Source organism: Ambystoma mexicanum, chromosome 14 (genome assembly GCF_040938575.1).
Source record: "Ambystoma mexicanum isolate Mex_15411 chromosome 14, UKY_AmexF1_1, whole genome shotgun sequence".
Classification (NCBI taxonomy): Eukaryota; Metazoa; Chordata; class Amphibia; order Caudata; family Ambystomatidae; genus Ambystoma; species Ambystoma mexicanum.
The window spans coordinates 558,945,895-558,969,728 of NC_090940.1; the positions used below are offsets into that span (position 1 = coordinate 558,945,895).

Below are 23,834 nucleotides of genomic sequence, written 5' to 3' on the forward strand. Positions count from 1 at the left end.
TGTTACCCCTGCCGTAACTTTGGGTAGACTGCTGGTTGTTGTTCCATTGTATACCCTGTCCTTGGGCATAGTTGCCTCTTTGTGAATTTTGGCCGCGTGGGTGACGAAAATTACTGTTCCCCCTCTGGTTAGGGGGTTTGTTGGTAAGCTGGCCAAGGGATTTGAGAGTCTCGTATTCGTCCTTGGCATTCTTAAGTGCGTCTTCGACCGCTTTCCCAAACAATAGATCGGGTTCCACCGGCTTGTCTATTAATGAAGCCTGGGTTTCTGTTTTGAACCCCGACTGCCGTAACCACGCATGTCTCTTGATAACAGTACCTTCCGCTATCAATCTTCCTGCGTTGTCCGCGGCGTCGAAAGTTGCTTTTAATATGCAACCAGACACGGCTCTCCCTTCTGCCGAGATCCGAGCCAACTGGCCCTTTAACGGTTCAGGAGCAGAGGCTATGAGCGCCGCGACCTCTTCCCATTGATGGCAGTTGTAACTTGCCAACAGGGTGGTGGAGTTTGCAATCCTTGCTTGGTAGGCGGACGTTGAGGCTACCTTCCTGCCAAACCCGTACAGTTTTTTGCTCTCCTTGTCGGGAGGAGCTTCTGACGACGATAAGGGTGTCCCAGCCCTCTTCCGAGTGTTGGTAACCACTAGGGAGTCTGGTTTAAGATGTCCTCTTATATAAAGAGGGTCAGACTGGGCTGCCCGAAAAAGTTTTTCGACTCTGGGGTTGACGGCTCTGGTGAGGTTAGGATTCACCAGGGATGGATCTATTCTACGTTGGATGGATTTAAGGTTAGGGATGGTCTGAGCGACCGGCCTCCTCTCTCCCACCAACTCTTCTGCGAAGTCCCTTTCCTCCTGTACACCGTGGGTGTCGATGTGAAGATGTTCTGCTGCGCGAGCGAGAACTTCATTAAGGAGGGGCTGGTTATCAACTGGCGAGTCGGTAACTGGGGCTTCGCTCTCTACCGGGGAATCTACTCTGTAAATTTCCTGCTCATCTTCTACCTCCTCCAGGTCCTCATCATACGCATAGTATTCAGTCCCGGTTTGTTCCTCCATAATTTTAAACTCCTGGTCCCCTTCAGGGAAAGGCTGTCCTTGGTATCTGGGGTGTGGAGTAGAGTATGGAGTAGAGTAAGGCTGCACCTCGAAAGGTTCAGGTCTTTCGAACCGGGCCTTTTTACTTAGGGGGATAGGATCAGAGGAGCCTGAGGGTGTGGCCCCTTGAGGGTCATACGAAAGGAAATGTTCTGGGTTTTTGTCATAAAAATCAGCTAAGGAAGACATCCTTGACATTCCCTGTCTATGTCTTCACTGGACCATTCTTTGGAACAGGGTATGACTTTAGTAGGCAACTTAGAGGGCTTATCAAGGGTACCCTTGCTGGATGTTGATGTCCCAGTAGATTTGTGTTTGTCTGTCTGCTTAGGGTGGAAGGATGGTCTTACAGGAGTGGAAGGCTGTGCTTTCCGCTGTTTCCCCCCCTCCCCGTGCGTGGAAAAATGTTTTCCCTGCCCCTTGGAGGCCCCAGAGACTTTCGACGCCTGGCGTCGAGGGTCGGGAGAGGTATCTGTGTGTTTCGAGCGTGGGGCCTCGCTGGTGTTAACTGCGGCCTCGGTCTCCTGGAGCGCGGCCTGGGGGTGGAAGTCGTCTTCGTCTTCCGACGATCGAACTTCCGTTAATCTAGGGAGCGAGGCACTCTTGGCAAGAGTGGATGATTGCCTTGCGTCATGAGGCGATCTCGATCGAGAGCGCCCAGAGGACACCGAGTCGGACCGTTCTATCTGTGCCTCTTTCCGAGAAGTCGACGTCGTCGAGGTTCGGTTGGACTTAGTGTGCTTAGTGTGTGTAGGGTGTGTAGCGCTTGCGTCGCCGGGGGTCTTCCCCATAGCCGCCCTGCCGGACAACCTTCCGAGGTCGGGGACCTGCGCTCGGCAGTTCTTTCGACGCCGTAATGCCCTCGCCGTCCGAAAGTACGGCGTCGCTGCCATCGCTGAAGGCGCCCTCCGCTGCCATGGCCGCCTGCCTGGCGTGGTGGGCCCAACGCTTTGTCGAACAGTCCTTAAGTGTCTTAGGCTTAAACCTACTACACGCTCTGCAGTTCGCTTCGGGGTGGTCCCTCGGCAAGCAGAGATTGCACGTGGCGTGCCTGTCGACCCAAGGGTATTTGCGGTTGCACTTGGGGCAGAATTGGAAAGGGGTACCCTCCATACGCACCTTGAGGCAGCGGGCTGGTAAGTGTTGGAAATATATAAGGTGTACCTATATACCAAGAGTGAAGAGTATGTACCACCCCCCACTCTCCCTACTTGCAGGGCCGAGGCCAGCGGCCTACTAGGCCCGGGCCGAGGCCAGCGGCCTTCCGAGGCCCAGATCCGTCGTGCAGCAGCCGACGGTCGATGTCTTCTCCAGCCGTCGTCGAGTGTCGAGGGTCGACGTTGGGGTGGGGAAGGATGTCAATAAATATTTTTAAACTTCAATAATTAGCAAAAGTAAGGCTAAGGCCAGGGGACTCCGCAAGATGCTTCCGACCAGTATGGCGGAAAAAAACAATCTGAGGATCCTAGACGCGTGAGGGATCTTGGGTACAGTGGACGTCACACTAGGGATAGTATTACTGGCACGGCTGTGTCGACGCCCATTTTCGAGTTTCGAAAAACAAACTGTAATACTTCGCAGCTTCCACTAGATGTCGGCCTATGCACAGCATGTGATCTAAGCAGATTCCACAAGCCTCAGAATTATATATATATATATATATATATATATAGGAACCAGTATTCCACAGTAAGTCAACCAAGATGAAGGTGGTAGGCAAAGGTAAGTGGGGTACCGGAGGCCAAGCTGAAGAGGGAAAGCGGTAAGCCGGGGGTTGGGGTCAAGAGCAACCAACAGCCAAGTTGATTGATAACATAGGTTGAGATCTGAGTGGAGTGGAAGGTGAGAAGGATACATTTTTATTTTTCCCCTTGCACACAGGACCAAGTCATAACCTTGACCACCACTGGGCCACAGACATGTGTAAGGGTGCAGAAGGAGGACACGGGCAGACAGGTGGCATGGTGATTGCTGCAGCCTTTCATTAGTCAAGAAAATAAAGTGAAAACCTAACTTACCCTATCTCTAAGAGGGGTTTCCCTGCCTCAATTAAAACACTAAGGGTTCTGTCAGAATGTCAGTTTAAATCAATAGTCAACCGTCCTGTGTCAAAACCCTACTTCTGTCCCTTACACTTAAACTAAACTAGAGATAAAGTAGACCTTCTTGGTCCAGAAGAATGACTCCCTTCTTCTGGACTAGGGAAAAAAGTTCACTTCCAGGTTTTGACTTCTTCCTAGGGGAATGACCTTCCCCGCATCAAAATTGTCCTCCAACACAAAAGACAAGGTTCCAGCACTTCTCTCTGTCAGGCACATTTCTTATCCTTTTAACACTTTTTATCAAAAAGTCTTTTCAGCTTAGGTTACCAGGAGAATTATTCACTTCTCCTGGTATCTGGATTTTACAGTTCAACACAATCATGGGGAATGACTCTGTTCCCCTGGCCTTGGTTACCAGGAGAATCAATCAATCAGTTACTTATAATGCGCACTGTCACCAAAGGTATCATGGCGCAGTCAAAAATATCAGCGAGAGACCGAGGCAGACGACAGAAAGGGGAGTTCATGCAAAAAGATGGGATTTGAGGATGCGTTTGAAGAGCTCAAAATCATTTATCATTCGTAGCGGAAGCGCGCTCTCAAGTTTGGGACCTGCCACTGAAAAAGCTCTTCCCTCTCGACTCGCTCATTGCGATTCCTGGGCATGCATAAAAGCGTGGCATTGGCAGATCTCAAGGAGCAACCACAGCAACAGCTGCGCAACTTCTCTAGGATCACCGAGCAGCCTTTCTCATTCAGGGCACGCTGGATCATACATGAAGCCTTAAATTTTACCCGACTTCCACAGGCAGCCTGTGCAAAGACTGGCACGTTTTCGAGACATGCTGCCCGAAAGGAATCCCTTTCACCAGCCGAACTGCCACATTTTGCAAAACTTGCAAGCGGCGTATGAGATAGGCAGGCTGAGAAAGGCAGATAGCCTTGCAATAGTCAATGCTGCCATTTAGGCGGCTGCTACCACTTGGGCAGAACATTCTCTGAGAATGAAGGGGAGGACTTTCTTCAGCTGTTGCAGTTTCGGAAAGCAAAGACCACAGACTGAGTTTATCTGCCTGTCCATGGCAAGCGAGGCACATATCTTAATGCCTAGGTTCCAGACTACTTTAGCCGGCTCTGTTAATGGGCCTAACGTAGAGGGCCAGAAATCAGAGGTCCAGCTTGCAGGGGCTTCCAGTGGCCCCAACATCAGAACCTCTGTCCTCCCACCATTCAGTTTTAGCCAGTTGGCTTTCATCCCACTTCTGATGGTGTCAAGACAGAGCTTCAGTTGGAATGCTGTTTCCACTTGGCCCGGGCCCAGTCTAAACAATATCTGGGTATCATCAGAATATGAGAAGCCTCAGAACCCGAACGACAGAATAACCATCAGCAGGGGGAGGATGTACAATCTAAAAAGCAGCAGGGACACAGTAGAGCCCTGTGGGACCCCGCATGTGACCACAACTGGAAAGGACCTATAGGGTGGAAGAGAAACCATCTGTACGTGGAAGGACAAAAAAGCATGGAACCAGTCAAGGACTGGACCAGAAAAACCCACCCCTTGTAGTCTGAACAGTAGGATCCCGTGATGAATAGTGTCGGAGGCACACGACATGTCCGATAAAATAAGACCTGCCATACCGCCCGCATCCCTAATCATCGTGTGATTGTCCAATACTGCTAACAGCACCTACCCCGTTCCCATCATGGGATGGAAAACCATCTGGCAGGGGTCTAAGATGTTTTGCCCCTCGAGAAAATCCCTCCATTGGGGTGTACGGGGGGGGGGGCAGGGCCCACTGCTTCCAGCACTTTCATGAAAAAAGGCAGTAATGAAATTAGAAGATAGTTGGAGAACACCAAGGCGTCCAGTGTTGGCTTTTTAAGCAGTTGGATCACCAGTGCTTCTACCAATTTAGAGTGGATTAAGCCATGCACCAGTAAAGAGTTCACCCCTTCTGCAAGAATCACAAAGAAACCCTCTGGCACCTGCTTAAATTGGCACAAGGGAATACCGTCAAGGGGTGATGCTGACTTAAGGCCTGCCACCACTTTGCTGGCCCGCACTCCATTCGTGAGCATAAAGCAATCAAATGGGCTGTTGACCAGCTGCCTAGGCTGTGGCTGGGCAGGAGAGAACTCCGAAAGTGTGGCAGAGCCATCCTTTGGTGCTCCCTTGCTAGAGATGTCTTTCCAAATTCCCTCAATGTTGTCAACAAAAATGTTGGCCAAATTATCACATAGTACCTGTGAATTTGAGGACCCAGAGGTCCCGACCGGATTGGACAAGCTTTTTACGATCTCAAAGATTTTTTTTGGGAGATTTATAGCTGACTCAATTGAGCGGTTTTATGATATACTGTGCATTGTTTTTTAAACTCCTCACCAAATGAGGTATCATAGTGTTTCCTCCATCGACCTTCTGCTTGGTGGGTCAGGAGACGATGAACACGAAGCTCCGCTGCAAACCAGGGTGTGGAGGGAGTGGCAGGGGCAGTAGTCCATTTAAAGGGGGACAATTACTTTGCTGTGTCATCAACCGCAGCCAGCAGTCTACCCATGAGGGAAGGAATTGGCCGGGATCCTTGCAATACCGCTAGGTAATGAGATGAAAGGGTCGTGAGGCGTAGGAAGAGGCCAAGGAGAGTCTGGGACCCAGCGAGAAGTGTGGGAAGTTACACATACGAACCGGACAGGGGGCAAACTGGGTCTGGGACCGTGAAGAGAGAATTACTCCCTTCTCCTGGTATCTTGGCTTCAGAGTTTGCTACAACCAGGGGGACTGGCTCCTTTCCACTAGCCCCTTGTTTGCTTTAGTTTCACAGTTCAACACTTTAGTCTCATACTTTGGGGTCCCAGACCCAGGCTTCCCCGGCTCCAAATTTAGGCAGACTTGGTTCACTCCCCTGCCAAGTACTTCCATGAGGAATATGATTTGTACTCCTCTTTTCTTGTGGGTGTGGGTCCCAGCCCATATTTTCTACTACTTTGATTTGCCTAACCTGGCTCACTTTCTTGCCAGGTACTGTAACGAAGAAGATGACTTGTAGGGACTTTTTTTGTGGGTGCGGGCCCCAGACCCGTATTTCTCTTCTTCTTTGTATTTGGGTACTTGGAGCCCTTTCCTTCCAAGTACTGCCACAAAGAAGAGGACTTGTGTTGTTCTCTTGTTCCTGAGTCCTCAACCCTTTCCTGGAGATCAGTGTATATACTAGACCACCAGCCAAAGGGAAATTCCCTCGTCTTCAAAACTCTCTCTTCAGGGTCCCAGACCCCGTTTGCCCCCTCTCCGGGTTCAGATGTGTAACTTCCACAACTTCTCGTTGCATCCCAGACTCTCCTTGGCCTCTTCCTAGGCCACACAACCCTCACAATTAGGCCCTGCTATCCTGCCTACGTCCCAGCTGGTCCAACCATCCCCCCATTACCTTTAGAGACTCCTGCGCACAGCGGTGGCTCTTCTGGGGACTGGAGTTGGCCGTCCGTTCCTCCTCTGCGGTCGTCAGCTTCTTGTATCTGCTTCTGTGATCCGTGGCTGCCGGCAATGTAAGTATGGCTCTTGGACCCTGCGGTCCACCTTCTTAAGGAGCCTTTACCTCTGCCTGGCCTCGCGGTCAAAGGATCAACCAACGTCAGTCTGGCTTCTTCTGCTCTCCGGTCTCTGCTGTCTCTTTGCTCCCGTGCCTCACAGCTTCCACACCCGCTGTTGCTTAGGAGCTGTCTTAACAGCAGCTTGCATGTCAGCTTAGCAACATAGTAAGTCCTTCTTTTTTGTTTTTATCATAAATGGACCTAAAAGACCAGACTGTCCATTCAAGTTCTCAGCATTGCTCTTCCTCGTTCCGCACCTCCATCTCGTCCCAGTACTTGTTAAGTAGGTCTCCCTTAGGTAGTCCCTGCTCGTCCTCATCTCAGCAGTTAAGTTCTCAGACTTACAGACATACATGAAAGTATGGGATATCGAGTTTGGGTTTATGAAATAGGAAGGTGTATAGGGTGTGGTGGAGGGTTGGTATACCGTGTTCTCCTGAGATGTTTTCCCTTGTCCCCAGAAGGGAGGTCTCTCCCCATGAGATCCTTATGCTGAATACCACCCCCGGGTGGACTATCGGGTAGCAGCCTCACCAGCCTGGCCTCATCGGAAGGGGCTCCCCATTGGGGAGAAGTGACGACATCTCGGGATTCGTCACACATGTTTGCATCACACAGTCCCTCCTCCTGGGGAAGTCGTTCTAAAGAGCAACTCATCCCAGGGGAAAAGACCTCTCTCCGCCATGGTTGCCGTCTGTGCCAAGAATCTATGAAAACGGTGAATGCTGTAATTTACCAATACTGCTCAATATAACTTAACTGGCACATGCCCCTATAATACCCCAGCCCTTTCTGCAACCAGGACCACACATGCCTACTGCAACAGTCAGAATGGTACAGCACAGCATCCTGGTCACCAAAACCACAGGAGCACAAAGACTGTAATGCAAATCACCATCAACGTTTCTAAACTGTGATGCGACAAATGCCTCCCTCAGATGGAGCAGCTGCTTGCTACTAAGCACTCCTTACTTCACAAATTGGCATGCAAACATCAACACATTTATTTGGGGTGGCGGGTGTTCAGCACACATTTCTTTTTCATATGAATGTTCATAATTATTACTTATTACTTACTTTGCATTCAGGGTGGTGAATTGATTTTAATTAAATATCTGCTTAATGGATTATACTTCTTGTTGTGGAGTAACAAACCTAGAGTTGGCAGACAACTCCAAAACACTACTTAGAGCAGTTAGGTGTGCTTGCTATATTCACTCACATGGGGTATTATAGGGCTACTTGGAAAAATATTTGTAAGCCCACTTGTGGTTTCCGATCCACCACTGTCAGGCCAGACCACTCTCTATGGAACAGTACTAGAGGCAGCTTTTGGTGCTGGGGGCAGACAGTATGGCACCAGCAGGAGGTTGGGGGCGCACTGGCATCAGAGGTGGGCAAGGGAGAGGGTGCCCCCCTGCGTCTCCCCTGGCTCTGCCACCGGTATGGGATCTAATCTGGTACAAGGATAACAACAGTCCAGATCAACGCCTTTTCTTTTTACTGGGCGGGTTAAGCGCACTTCGGGCACATCGCTGGTTTTACTAGCAAACTGCCTATCATCCTACCAATTACTTACCCAACACAGAGAGACCACCTTTCTCAAGTGCGGACCCACACTATCACACTCGGTCATCCCTGGATGGGGAAACAATATACCTACTTCCTGGGGTACACAGTCTAATGACCCAGTTTCCTGGGGCATCTCTTAAAGAGACCACCTTGGAGACGCCACCAAGAGAAGACTGCGTACCTCGCAGCGTGGAGCCGGTAAGCAGGAAGTTGTGTAGGAGCCAGGAAGGGAGTGGACGGGAGGGCTGGGACTATTTGCTTCAAGCAGGGCAGGGTGAGGTGTAGGGGCATGATTGCCAGGACGCAGCTGGGAAGGAGTGGGGTGGAATATGGGGGATTAGAAGGGTGAACCCCCGCTAGTCCCCAGTTTTCCAGATTTGGAGGACTGGATGAGGGTAGGAGGTGGAGTCATATGTCATGGAGGATTCGGGGGTGGTGGTAACAAAACCCCCCAATTTTAACAACATTTAGTTAATAAGTGCGCCTTGAGACCTACGGGCGATGTGGCGCGTTACAAAGAAATTAAATAAATAAATACATATCCAGGGTTATGCTGCTTTATGTTTTGAATACAAAGCACATAAATCTATTTCAGTGAGAAAAAAATTAATAAATAACTGAAGAAAAGGGATATCTTTTTAATACGCTGGTCAGGAGTGACAGGTTCAGTGCCTTCAGAAGTTTTTTCTGGGAAGGTGGATGAACAGGTGAAGGACCGAGCCATTATCATAAGCAGGCTGCTATAGACTCCAGGAAGGACAGTCTCTGTGCCATCTGTGGTTGGCTATGGCTAAGTGGTAGCTCCAGTTGGCACCCACGGTTGGTTTTTCGACAGATGAGTAACAGTGTGAGTCCAGAAAGTGGTTCTGGATCAGGGAAGGACAAACTCATTGCTACTGCCAGGCTGCAATGAATAGGCGAGGGACAGCTCTGTGCCACCTCCAGCAGACCATGGGTGGGTAGGTGGCAATCTTGCTGCCACCTGAAGGTTGCTATGAATAGGTGAAGCACCGCTCCAAGGCCACGTGCTCGTTTTTTATTTACTTTATTTTTTATTATCTCACTAATATTTCATGTTCACAACGCACACAAACATAAATGTGTTTAAAAGCAAGCCCAAAAAAGTATTTTTAACAAGAATATACAATCTGTTCCCATATGAACTTTCAAATTATCACTGTTTGTTGGCATCACATGTCAAGGAAAACACAAATCATTCTAATAACTTGCACTATACAATTCATTGCACCATCGACAAGTGTTGGCACCACATAATTCCCATACATCTTTCTTATTGTAGGGTTGATTGCACTTTAAATGTTGGACATTGCTGGTTATTGTTTGGAAATATATACAAGAATACATGGTAGGATATGTTTGGCTACTTTGCTTTGCTAGCTTTTATGGACAAGCGAAAGAAAGATTCTGGGCCACCAGCGGTTAAGGACAGGTATGATATGATATTTTATTTGTATCGTGCTCATACACACGTGTTTCAGAGCGCAACGAGGCAAAGGAGGGGAACGAGGGAGGAACAAAAACAACAAACTTACTAGACCCATAACATTGAGAACCCGCAGGTGCAGGGGAGAGGGATGGGGGAAAGTGCAAGGGAGAGGGGAGAGGCGGAAAGTGTTGAGCAAGGGATAAAAACACAACTGGTAGTGCAGCCTTTATGGTGGCAAGTGCAAGGTTTAAAGGGCAGACAAGGGGTGTCTGATAAGTGCAGGTAAGGGGGCGGTAGGGTTACAGATACAGACCCAAGTGCAAGGGTTGCCAGGAGGCAGTGCGGGTGTGTGGATGGGTGGGCAGGGACATGGGCCTGAAATCAGAGGGTAGCCAGGTGCCCACAGCCGAAGCTGACAGATCAGCAAGGGAGAGGAAGCGAGAAGGTAGAGGAAGAGAGAAGGCAGAAGCAAAGAGGACGGTCTTGAGGTGCTTCCGGAAACGGAGATGGTACTCCTCAAGTTTCAGAGTGGCAGGGGGGCTGTTCCAGAGGGAGGCCCCAGCCGAGGAGAGAGATCTACCCCAACTCGTTGCTTGGAGAAGCGACTAACCCTGAGGTAGTTGGAGGTGGAGGAGTTTAGAGCTCGGGTGGGAAGGTATTTACAAAGGGAGATTTGAATGTATTTTAGGCCCAGGCCCCAGAGAGCATTGTGGACAATGCAGAGGGTCCTGAATTTAACCCTTGCAGACACTGGGAGCCAATGAAGAGATTTCCGGGCTGGAGAAATGCAATCCCAGAGCTTAAGGCCAAGGACAAGTCTCAGAGTTCTGTTCTGGATGAGTTGCAGAGGGCGGATAGTAGAAGCAGGCAGATTTAGAAAGAGGCTATTGCAGTAGTCTAGCCTATAGAGAACTAGAACTTCAGAGACAGTAAGCTTCTGAGGGAAGGAAAAGAAAGGAAGAATACCTCTGAGGAGGTTCAGTTGGTAGTTTGACTTCTTAGAGACGTCAGAGATGTGAGGAGAAAAGAAGAGTATAGAGTCAAAGAAGACCCCAATGTCTTTGGCCTCATAGGTGGGAGCAGGAAGAGGGCCAAGGGAGGCCGGCCAGAATGTGACAGGAAAGGAGGGTGCAGGTGTGCTGATGAGCAGAATCTCCATCTTACTGGCATTAAGGAACAGATCATTGGCTGAGCACCACTCCTGGATGGCAGACAGTCAGTCAAAGATGTGGAAGGGATGTGGATGTGGAAGATGTGGGTGGCAGAGGGAAGCCTGAAAACTAGCTGAGTGTCATCCGCATAGCACTGAAAGTTGGAGCAGACAGGCAATGCGGTGGGCACGGGGTGCAAGGAATTGGTTGAACAGCCAGGGAGAGAGAGGTTAGACCCCTGGGGAACACCACAAGTAGAGAGTGAGATAGAGGAAAGGAGGGATTCCAGTTGGACCTGGAATGGTCGATCAGAGAGGAAAGAGGTCAGCCAGGCCACGGCCTGATCGGGGATACCCAGGTTATCACAGAGATGGTTGAGCAGGATGGCATAGTTGGCTATGTCAAAGTCAGAAGAGAGATCGAGTAGGATGAGGACAGGGGATGTTAGGAGGTTAGAGTCTGTTTTTGAGAGGTTATGAACAATAGCAATGCACCTTGAAGATTGCAATAAAAAGGTGAATGAGGGTCCCAGTGGGACAGGTGAAGGACTCTCTCAGCACAACCTACAGGTCGTAGTTGACATGTAGCAGATTTCGCTCCTACCTCTTTGCCAAGGTCTTCCCGGATGACTTGCTTGATCTCCTCAAGGCTGCTCTGCGGGGCCTGGCTGTGAAGCACCTTCAGGGTGTGTGTATACTCCTGGGGCAGCAGGTAGTCGAGGGCACCCAAGTGCTGGCCCACCTTGATGAAGGTGCCCCTGTTGGCACAGCACAGGTCTCGGAGGCGCACAGCTGACCGGACGTGAATCTAGAATAAGAGAGAAACCACAGTCTGAAAACAGGCTAAACTCGTCCCGAGCAGGAGGCAATGTAGGCAATCCAAGGCGGTAAAGTGGCAAGAAGAAAGACGTGACATGTTTGATAAATGTTTATTTCAAATCCAAAATAAAACGTTGCAGTTCATTAGGATTTGTGATAATTCTTTAAGATAACAAAATTGCATTCATTACAGCTCTTAAAACGGTAAGAATTCAAGCAAAGGTCAAAACCCTCCTAGTCAACAAACATTCCTACAACATGATATTAGTACCCAGAAGATGAAGATAATAATGCAGCCTTTTGACAAGGTGGTCAAAGTGCATTTTAGAACGAGAACACCTACCCCTCGACCCCCATTGAATAAAGACACTGGGCCTCATTACGACCCTGGCGGCCGCGGTATGAACGGTGCCGGGAAGGTACCAGTACCGTTCATACCGGGCCGCCACATTATGAGTTTGCTCGCGGGTGGCGGTATGCACTTCTGGTCTGGCCAGACGTGCATACCGGCACCCGCGAGCAGACCAGGATGCTAACAACGGACCGTCATTACCGGGTCCGTTGTTAGTATCCTCCCCATATAGGGCTCAATGGGAATGGGGACGTACCGGGTCCGGGTCCCGAAAAAGGGAATTACCGGGCCTGCAAAAGTGGGAATGGCCCGGTAATTCCCTTTTTTGGGGACCCGGACACGAGTTTGGAGGTAGCCATGCCGGTAATGACGGCATGGCTGCCTCCAAACTTGTAATGAGGCCCACTGCATACTAGACTCAAACGTTAGAGGAAGTGTTACACTGGTGAACGGTTGACCCATCTCTTGTTCCATACACATTTGAATAATTGTTTTATTTAGCATTTTTATATAGCGCAGCAAGTTCTTGTACACTATTTCACAGTGCTTTATGGGAGGCAAAAAGAGGAAGAGAGGTCATTCAAGAGGAGACTCAGGTGAACATGTGTCCATAAACCTGCTGGAAGAGCTGTCCTTTTGTCCTCTCCAGCAATTACTGCAGTCTTTCATTTCATGAGAGGGAATTACAGGGCCTGCGGTTGCGGCCCCTGTATATATGGTTAAGTTGCTTAACTCATAATAAGGCCACTTTTTGGGCGGCTTATAACTTCGACCCCCCTGGATGAATCCTCACGAAACTTTGCACAGTATATGGCCCCCTCAGAATGATTCCGTGAAGTTTCGTGCACTTTCGTGCAAGGGGGGGCAAAGTTATAGGGGTGTCCGAAAATGTGTGGAAATCCTCATAGACACAATGGAAAATAAATGTTGCTCATGCTTACAACCCAAACCACTGGACGGATTTTCACCAAATATGCGCCAGGAACAGTGGCTTGGACCCAAAAGCGTGCTTTTGTAAATTTGGTGTAAATCCGTCCAGTGTTTTTTTTTTTAAAACAGCCAAAAAAAAGGTAAAAAAAACTATTTGTGATATCTGAGTCTGGTCTGCGGACCCACTTCCCTATTCGGTCCGTTGACAACCTCCTGGGCTAATCAGAGGGTGGTGGAATGGCCGCAGACATCATACACGCCCGCTTATTGGTCAATTAAAAACGTGAGATGCGTCATATTGTTTGAAACGTCGACAATATTGGATCCGCTGACAACCGCCCTTTTCTGCAGGCATCGCAGTAAAAATATATAAAAAAACACAACATTGCACTTGTCAAACTAATGAAACAATCTCTGGGGAGGTGTGGGGTGATGAGGATGTGATATGGCCATGTTTTTGGATGGCTTATAACGTGACATTTGTGATGCCATCTTTGATGTCGTAGGTGTTAGTCTTAGCAGTGCATGCTGGTGAATCGAGTTATGGTTGCTTATCTTACCATAACTGGAGAATTTCTGGGTGTTTTCCATTTTACTTGTAACCATAACATCCCTTTAAGATTGTTTCACTGAATTTCATAGGTTTTTATTAGTGCAACTTAACCATAATGTCCCTTTAACAAGGTTTTTCCGGTGAATAGTAAATACAAAGCATTCCATATGGATGAGCTTTGGAATGTATGTGTATTCTGAAATGTTTCTATCTGGCAGAGGAAGGTATGAGCCCATTTGGAGAGGCCCCCATTAGGGTTATGGTTGGATAGTAGGGATACAGTGAATTTGCAAGAAAAACCCACACGTGGCCATTAATTATCTTATGAACCAGGAATGAGGACTTACATTGCATTCTATGCTTAACAGGCAGCTAGCGAAGGAACTTTAGTGCAGAGATACTCTGATCTTTTAGGCCAAGAAGAAGTCTGGCCGCATAGTATTGGCTCTATTCAGTTGTTGCTGAGGGTTTGGTTTGGTCAGGAAGCTTTCCATCCACCAAGTTTTTGTGGACTTATTCTGAATTGCAATAAGTAGGAACAGGTGTGCAGAGGCACTGGGTCCATCGTTGTATTTCTAGGCAATCAAACTGTATATAACGCATTGATGAAGCCCACCATAGTTGCAAAATGTCTTTGGTTGCTTGTTCCCCCATGCAGAGGTGACATGGCCTAGAAGTTCCAGATGGCCTGCTCCCATTGGTGGCACGACTAAGACTGGTCTGAATATGGCTGGTCCTCCTTTGGAACAGTGGTTTAAAAACAATGGAATAGAAGCAGATTGGAGCAATCCCAGTGGTTAGGATGAATCCAAATCATTCCAATCATTACTTTTGGGAGTCTTCCTAGTGTGGAGGAGCATACAAAAGGCATGTATTGCTTTTGCGCTTTACATGAATCATGCCACATCTTACTAATGAGGGCATGTTGTCTTACATTTGGCTTTATAAAAACCGACCAGAAGGACTTGCGGCCTCCATTAGACATATACAACCCTTACCACATGTCAATAACCAAACAGCAGAAGATCTTCCTGTCTAATGGATATCTTATTATTATAAGACATATACATTACTAAGCTCTGACTCAACTTCTACCCAACCAATCTGGCAACTCATATCTAATATGCTCTGGCAGCCACAGTAATACAATTGCAAAAGTCACAAACGCAAGACGGCCTATGATGAAAATACCATGGACACATGCAGGCTGTTTCAATGTACTTGATCTTTCCATGTCAGGAAAATCCCTCACATGGTTCTGCTGTGCAATGGCATCAGATATAGACCTAGAGCATCACTGGTTTGGGGGTTCAGGCATGTTCGACAACCTTACACGAAGTTCAACATGTCCAAGTATTTGAAGGGCTTTGTGTGGCCATCAGGACAGGAAGATCGGGTGTCGCTATACGCTGATGACCTATTGCTCTATGTGGGGGAAACCCAGAGATCAATAACCTAAGCAATGGAAATTTACAAACATACGGACAGTATAGTGCTCTACAGGTTAAGTCCATTTTATTTCCAATACAGGGGGGGGCGTTAGCGATACCCGACGACTGCCCATTCAGAGTGATGGTCAGATCATTTAGATATCTGGTCACACAGATCTGTTGAGTAGCTACAGAGTTCCTGGAACGGGATCTGATACCTATAACGGATCGGTTTATAGCAGATACCAAATTTTGGTCGAAGCTGCCGGTATCCTTTATGGGGAGGGCAGCAATATTCAAAATTATGTCACTGCCCAGATTCTTTTTTTTGTATAACTCTTATTTGTTTTACAATAACAAGTCATTGGTGAACAACAATTGCTACACAGCTGATATGTTATTGGTACATACAAGACGGTCAACTGCAATGCCAGACCCATTACATACCAGGTGCAAAGATGCGATGCAGATTTCTTTTCAATTCCCCCATACCTTGACCCCCAGCGTGGGCCAACCACTATTACACCAGCACCCAAACTTATGTCGCATAAGGCAGCTCAATACTAATAATAAAGCAACTGTTTCTTTATGGATATGGGGGGGGAATACATAAGCATTCACGATTGAAAAGTGGGCCAGACAGGAGTCTGTTTTAGCCCCTGCCTTATTCAACCTTTTCATTAATGACATCGCCATGGAGCTATTAAACCTGGTGGACGAGGCTCCATCACTGAATGATCAATCTATGGGCATCTTACTTTTTGTGGATGACGTAATTCTAGTGTCCAAGACAGTTATGGGGCTAAAAAAGCAAATGTCGCTATTAACAGAAATATGTACCTCGAAAGGACTGATCATAAATTGTGATAAAACTAAAGTGATGGGTTATCGTGGGAATAGGAAGAAAGTTGAAAGTTTTAAATTGACTATTAATAATTTCTTCATAGAGGAAGTTCCCTCCTTTGATTATTTGGGTCTTAGATTTAGTAAGTCTGGAACAGCATGCTAAATCTAGACTAATTTTAACCAAAACACAGGGGCAGTACTAAAGATTTGCACCACTAAAGGAGTATGCTGATTAAGCCAGCACTGTCTGTTTACAAAGCTACAGCCAGATAATCCTGTATGTACAGTAGTGAGATGTGGGGCTATTCCAGAAGTAACATTCTGGCTTGGAATACAAATAAATTCTAAAATCAATTATTCTGACTTCCTTCTTCTATCTGCATCAAACACTACTGTTCATTATGAGCAGGGCAGGTAATCTAAAGAAAGGCTTGTAGCGATAACGCCGGTTTTATACTGTCTAAAAATGCATATGGAACCATATTATTACTGTATAAAGGTGCATTATGCAATCTACTTAATGAAAGTGAGATATCCTGAATCCCATGGTTTCGACACGTAAGAAATGCTTATATGAAATTGGTGAGCCAATGTTGTGGGATAACCCAGGCACCATTAACAAGGGCACTAGTAGATTAGATAAGGTGACATTTCTTACATGGTGTCAAGAAAAATACTCTATAACTGTTCAAACAACAATCTCTTTTAAAGTCATTTATCAATAAAAAAATGCCCCTTATTAGGAGGAATATTTGGACCTTGCACCGAGCCATGTCACTAGATCTCTTTCAATGAAATTGAACCTAGGTATTTTATATACTGCAAGTGGAATGGAACCCGAAGAACTCTGACCAGTGCTACGCTTGTAGGAACAGCATGAAAACTATTGAACATTTCCTATTCCTATGTATTACTTAACTCGATATTCAGAAACTATATTTAAAACCTTGATTGAGCAATGTGGGCATATCCAGTTTGTCTATTGCTTTACGTTACTATAGGTCTTTGCTTTCGATAGACTGTGTACGTGCTGTTTGGAATTATCTTACAGCAGCTTGGTCTAGAAAATATTTTAGGAATTCCTTGTCATAAATGTTTGGTTTAATTAACTGCTCTGTTTTGTATTTTCTTATGTATTATTTATGTACATTTGCAAATATTGGTGTATTTCTATGAATTATTGATGTGAGATTGTATGTGTTTTTATGACTAAACAGTCGAAATAAAGCTAAGTAATGATGACGATGAAAACCAGAACATGAACATTAGGGAAACTTCTCCTTCAAAAAACATAACTTTTTGGGTCAACTCAAAAGGTACAGGAAAGGATATGGTAAGACTCTACATAAATATGTCACTTTAATAAAAAAAAAAGAAACCTAGTGGAAACAAGAGAAATAGTAGAAGTACAGGGGGTACAAGAACTAGAAAAAAGCACAAACAAAATAAAACAGTGAGATCATGATGAGAGACAGAAACAAAGTCCATAAACCCAAGGATTTGAGATTAACCCAATCAGTATTAACCATAGTGACATAATCCTAGCCAAGCCAGAGACTTGGATCCTAGAAAAAGGACTCACATTTGCACCACTGGAATGCTGGAAAATATTTGCAGTGTATACTGAGCCAGGTACCAGTAAACTCAAACTAAGGAAGTTCTTTGTGAACATTTTGTGAATTGAAAAAAAGGATGAGCAAGTGCCGACATCGACTTTGTGGTGAACCAGAAGAAGGACTCTGACAACAGGAGGTAATTTTCAAGAGGTTTCATTAAAATAAAAGAATCAAAATGCCTAACTAGCTCAATCGCTATGAGAGAAGATCCCTATGCAACAACGTAAAAGAAAAGGGTGTGTTTTGAAGTCCAAAAATAAAGTTCTTCATTCAGAAACCTATCCAACTAACTGGCCCTACCACTTTAAAAAAAAAATCCACCTAAAAGAGAAATGGGACGTTTTATATAATAGCCTCAACAGGGTGTCTGCCAGGCCCAATTTATATGTGGTCAGTTCCTGGGTTGCAATGCTCCTTTTTCCACCAGAGGATATTCTTCCTAATGTTTGTGTCAAGATAGGGTTTCACTTTCTCCTATCAACAAAAAAACGGTCTCTTGTTGTGAACATTTCCACTCCTTCAGGATATCTTGTTAACAAACAAAGAAATACATCCTTCTTCGAGGCCTCAGGGTTTGCCCCAAAGTCCTGGGATCCTCATGCAGGTTATTTTCTTTTACCCAAGTTGCTCGATATAGGGCGATTGTCCACCCTGTCCTATCAGAGTTCTGTACCTTCTGTTGCTTTCTCAGCCTTAATTCTAAGCATTCATATCTCTTTTCCAAACCCCCTTTCATAGGGTAGTTGCCCACGCAGGTTTCTCAGGCTCTTGAAACTTGGATAGCTTTCCAACCGTTATTCACAATATTTATGCTTTTCTCAATCCCCCTTTCATAGTATGATTGCACACTCGGTTTCTCAGTCTCCCGTAACCTTGCTAGCTGCCCAAGCTGTTACCATATGTGTGCTTTTCGCAATCTCCCTTTCATAGGGCCTTTGCACATTCAGGTTTCTCATGCTTGCGTAAACTGGTTAGCTTTCCCAGCAGTTATTCACAATGTTGATATTAATATCGATCCCCCTTTCATGGCATATTTGCGCACTCTGGTTTTTCAGGCTCCCGTAACCTTGATGGCTTTCACAGCCACTAATCACAATGTTCGTACCTTGCAACGGTAGGCTGGGTTTCTCAGGCTCCCGTGACCTCGCCAGCTTTTCCCAAAGCTACTTGTCTCCGTAGCTATGGTCTGATGTTTGCGGAGCTCTGGGACTCAGTCTACCCTTAAACGATCTGATCTCATTGTCCATTTCCGGCCTGCCGGCCCACCACTGGTTGTTCACAGTCGCGCCACCAGATGAGCCCCGGGTATTTCCGTCTCTGCTCCTTGTCCAACCTTGGTTCCTCAGTTGGGTAGAATGCTGAACATCAGGCGTTCGGCTCACGGCTTGCACACCCTCCTTGCTGCCACTGGCTCCGTGGCCCAGAATGGCTATGCCCCTCCAGGACATCAACAATTGGGAGGCTTGCCTTTACGTAGTGGTTCCCTTTCCTCCATAGGAGTTTCCTCTCTTATACACATCACAGGAATAAACATGTATTGGCAGATGCTACAATACAAGATGGGTGAGGGGGGTGGAATGGGAATCAAAAAAATAAACCAACAAAAAACGTTATATTGGCCTTGTGTCAATCCTACCGTGCAAGTGCATGAAAAGGGGTTAAGTGTAAGGGGAAGGAGTCAGGGAGGGTGGGGTGCCCCGAGGGGTGGGGGTGCCGGGCATGTGCTGGGCGGGTCAAGGTGACAAGTGCCAGGGGGGAGGTGGGAAGGGCGAAGAAGAATGTGGTAGACAGGAAGGACCGATTGGGCAAGTCCGGGAAAGGGGGTCTGGCAGCAAGTGCTGAAAAGGAATGCTGGAGGGACTGGTAGGGGGTGGTCTGGCCCCTGTAGAGGGACCAGGCCTCAGTCGCAGTGGCGGATGAAGAGTTAGCAAGGGAGGGGGCTGAGGGAAGGAAGAGGAGAAACGGAAAGTCTTGAGAAGTATCCAGAATTTAAGAAGATCCTGCTCAAGTCTGAAAGAGGGGGCGTTCTAGAGGGAGGAACCAGCCAAGGAAAGGGATCCACCTCCCACTCTCTACTTGGAGAATCATTTGATCTGCAGAGAGTTGGAGCCAGAAGACCGAAGGACTCTGGGCAGGAGCTATTTAGTGAGGGAAAGCTGGATGTAAAGAGGTCACAAGCACCAGGTAGCTTTGTGAATGATGCAAAGGGTATTGAATTTGATCCTTGCGGTCACCGGGAACCAGTGGAGAGATTTTAGGGCTGGAGAGATGTGGTCCCTGGGCTTGAGGCCAAGGATAAGTCTTTCAGACCTATTCTGGACTAGTTGAAGGGGCGAAGGGAGGAAAGAAGCAGATCGAGAAAGAGGCTGTTACAGTAGTCAAGCCTAGAGAGAACCAGGGCTCTGGAGACGTTGAGCTTCTGGGGAAGGTGAGGAAAGGTAGAATGCCCCTGAGGAGATGCAACTGGAAAATGTACTTCTTGGCAAGGTCTATGATATGAGGAAAGAAAGAGAGAGGGGAGTCAAAGATAATCCCAAGGTGTTTTGCTTCACAAGTGGGTGAGGGGAGACCCAGGGAAACTGGCCAGAGAGAGGGGGGGAAACAAGGAGCAGGCGTCCCGATGAGAATTATCTTCTTACTGGCATTCAGGCAGAGATCATTGGTAGAACACCATGCCTGAATAGCAGTCACACACTCAGGTATGAGTGGGGAGAAGGAGGTAGGGGAAGGCAGCTGGAAAGAGAGATGTGTGTCATCTGTGTAACACTGGAAATGAGGTGAGAAAGTGGAGATCAGGTGGGCCAGAGGGGCCCAGGTAGAAGTTCAAGAGCCATGGCTATTGGATGGAGCCCTGAGGTAGGGAGTGAGGTGGAGGAGAGAAAAGGACCAATTTGCACTTGGGAAGGGCTGTTTGAGAGGAAGGAGGTCAGTGTCCTGTGCCTAGGGTATCATGGGGATGGTTTATGAAGATGGAGTGGATGACTGTGTTAAAAGGAGAAGAAATATTGACGAGGATCAGGACAGAGGGAGTATTAGAATCCAGTTTAGTAGCATTGCCTGTAACCAATACATGCAAAGAAGGATATCTGTGGAATATAGTCATTGTAGACGATATTAAAGTCTTTTCAACATCCATATATGCAGACAAGGTGGTTTGGACTAGGAGTTCCACTCTGGAATGGAAGTCCTTGTCCCCAAGAGGAGAGTCACTCCCAGTGAGGTCCCACTTGCCGAGACCCCCAAGGAGAGTCTTGCGTAGCGGGTTCACCTCCCTAGCCTCAAAGGTGTGGCTTTTCTCTGGGAAGAACATATGAATTCTCCAGATTCGTCACAACTCTTTCAATGATTGATGTAAATCATATACAAGTTGTATTATCTTTAGAAGAGCAGTCCAAAAAACCAGTATAAACGATTTGATCAAACTCAAGCATGGCTATGTTTCAAATCAAAAACAATGGGCTAAGGAATCAAAGTTTACTCCTCAATGTGATGAATCCTGCAGAGTCATCACCAAACCCCAGCCTAGAGTCTCCTCCCATGTGGCCAGGGGAAGGAACCGTTACCTGATCCTAACCCTGGAGGTGGTCTAAGTGGGGAGGATCACATGGGAGGAGGCGGCCATCATGGGGTAGTGGTGATTTGCTAGGAGAGACACAGTATTCATCTTCTTGTGAGGATGAAAGTCAAATCATTGCTAAATATCTAATGGCATGTTGTCAATGTACAAGGCACTCCCATATGAATACTCCAAGAACCTGTCAGGAGAAATCATCTAGATAGAATATTGTTGATGTTTCAGGGGTTCAAGAACTAAAAGTGAAACCTTTGAATTATCCTATACCACCTCAAATGGAAGTCCTCACTACAATGTTAAAGCACAGACCCTTTTCACAACCTCTCCCGTTTCTAATAATTCTCAGTACCTAAAACAGACTACACTATCTAAAGGTAAAACTGAACAAACTAATATCACATTATCTAATATGAACTTCATTAACCATAATGCGTACAGGGATGAGGAAGGAGGGCCCTGTCATGAGCATGGGTCATGCCCCTAGATTAGCCTCTAAGAATTCGTGGACCACGGCTTATCATGCTTGGTCTGTAACAAGGAAAAAACCATGTCTAGGCTATATGGCAAAAGACACTTCCTCATTACCTAAGATGGCGGCCTAGTGGTCCTATGGGAAGTGATAGTGATGGTCTAGTGCTTCACACTCGCTGCATATATAAGCCCCTCCCCGCTCCTGCTCCGCACTTCGCGTCGTCTGCTTCGCAGTGTACGCTTACTGCGGTGCCAGTTTCCAGTCACAGTTTTCCTCAGCCCATTCTTGAAATCTCCTTACCGTAGTTTCCATAGTTTCCTCTGAAGTTAGCAGTGTACTTCCAGTTATTTCCACAGTATTCCATTGTGTTCGGTTTTAGTCAGCATTCTCGGAAGTTGCCTTCACGTCTGCCTCAGCACTGTTGCCGCGCTCATTCCTGTCAGCGGAATATTTTCGTTGAATCTCCCTTAGCTGTTCGAAGCTCGTTGTCTTGTCAACCAATATTTATCGGAAGTATTGGCTGTTAATGTTGTGTGCGCACTTGTTTTAGCGTGCATTTTCCAGTCAGTTGAGTTACCTTGTTTTTGTGGCAGCTGTAAGAAGTTGTTCCCCTGTCAGTCAGCCTTTTACACACACTATGAAGTACTGCAATCCTGTGACAAGGTTTTGAGTCGTCATATATTGGGTGTTCCAATTTCTTCCAGTCAGCGGAACTAACTAGGGTCATATTGTTAGCGGTTGGAAGTTGTCTCCACTAGTTAGCATACAGCACATTACGCATAAAGCTAGAGTTTCATGTAAATTAGGACAATACAGTTTCTCAGCAGTTAACATTGTCTGGCCACTTGTTCACACGCACATATAGTCGTTCCTCAGTTGTTGGTTTTGGGAAGATTAGGTGTTCTTGCACGTCAATTGTTAATGGAACGGCTTTAATTGTGCTATTCTTGCCAGGGATAGTCTCTAATCCCTACCTTGTCCTAATAGCTCTCCCTCTCATATCACGCCCACTAGTGGTCCTTACTCCCTTCAGAAAATTACATTTCATCTCCATTCTTCAGAACAAGCACCCCTGCGTCGAAGCAGGATGGAGAGCTCACCAACAAATAACAACAGGTAACTACCCCTGAAGAGTTAGAGAGTAATTCCTGTATTGGTGCATTAGACTAGCATATTGAGGATTGCTGAATGTTCCTTCTAGATATCCAGACTACATAGATTAACAACGCACACTAAGAATAGTATAAGCAGATTTTCCAGAGAAGTGCTCCTGTAGAGTTTATGAGGTAAGCGTTACAGGCCCAGAGGCAATGAAGATTCAAAGTACTGTTGATCAAAAGGTGCAGTCTAGTTGTTATACACCTATGCACCTGAGCAGGATATTTAAATCCACAAATGAGGCATAAGTGAAGCGACAGCAGGAAGGAGATGAAGCTGACGTTGAATGCTGTGCAGGAGGCATAGCTGACGAAGCTGAGGTGATCCGTGGTGCTGGAGCAGCCATGGAAAGAAGAATGCCAGGAGAACCTCTCACAAAGGGTGAAGGCGTAGCAGATTGCCTATCTGCACTCTAGAAGTCGATACGCACCGTGAAGCTGCCTATCAAGAAGAAGCATGGATGAAGAGGAGACATGCTCTCTGTTCAGCATATGACATTGGTGAGAGAGAAGCTGCCGAAGATCAACAGAGCTGGCATAGCTCCCCCAGACCAGCGCGCTACTCACCAAAGGTACGTGGATGCAGGGGAGAAGGCAGACGAGAGACCAAAGACCCACCAAACCACCTGACCGCGAGAGGGAGTTGCAGAATACAACCGGTGAGTTGGCCTAATGTCAATGCTGACCCTGAGGCACTCCGTAAAAAAATTCATTAAAGAGTAATGATTTTGAATACCAAACTGTTCATGAAAGAAAGTATAAATTACAGAATTTTGAATACTGAACAATTAATGAAAGAAAGCTGAAATCCCATGATTTTGAATACCAAATAATTAATGAAAGAAAGCCGAAACGTCCTAATTGTATATAACAAGCGATTAAATAAGTAAAGCAGAAGTGGCCAGAATGTGAGATCCCTCATTGGCGATCACAAGTGGGGAAAACTTACACCATTGCCAACAGCCAAGAGGCTGTGAGAAAGATACAGTAAATCAACAAAGGCATAACTCCCCTTACAAGAGGCACATACTGGGGAAAGCCTATATCTCACATTGCCAACAGCCAAGAGACTGCGAAAACATACAGTGGTGACATGGGCCCAACTCTCACCCTTTGGGACACCAACTGGAGGAAACTTGTAACCCAAACTGCCAACAGTCCAACTTTTGTCAAGAAGTATTTAAGAA

General features: G+C 46.7%; 1 protein-coding gene across 1 annotated transcript in view; it reads right to left on the bottom strand.

Moving 5' to 3' along the window:
• ADCK1 (aarF domain containing kinase 1) overlaps positions 1-23,834 on the bottom strand; it is a 1,181,187-nt gene that overhangs the window by 809,863 nt on the left and 347,490 nt on the right. The window contains exon 4 of the mRNA XM_069637911.1: positions 11,503-11,706. Within this exon, the coding sequence (XP_069494012.1) occupies positions 11,503-11,706 (204 nt within the window). The remainder of the gene's footprint in view (positions 1-11,502; positions 11,707-23,834) is intronic.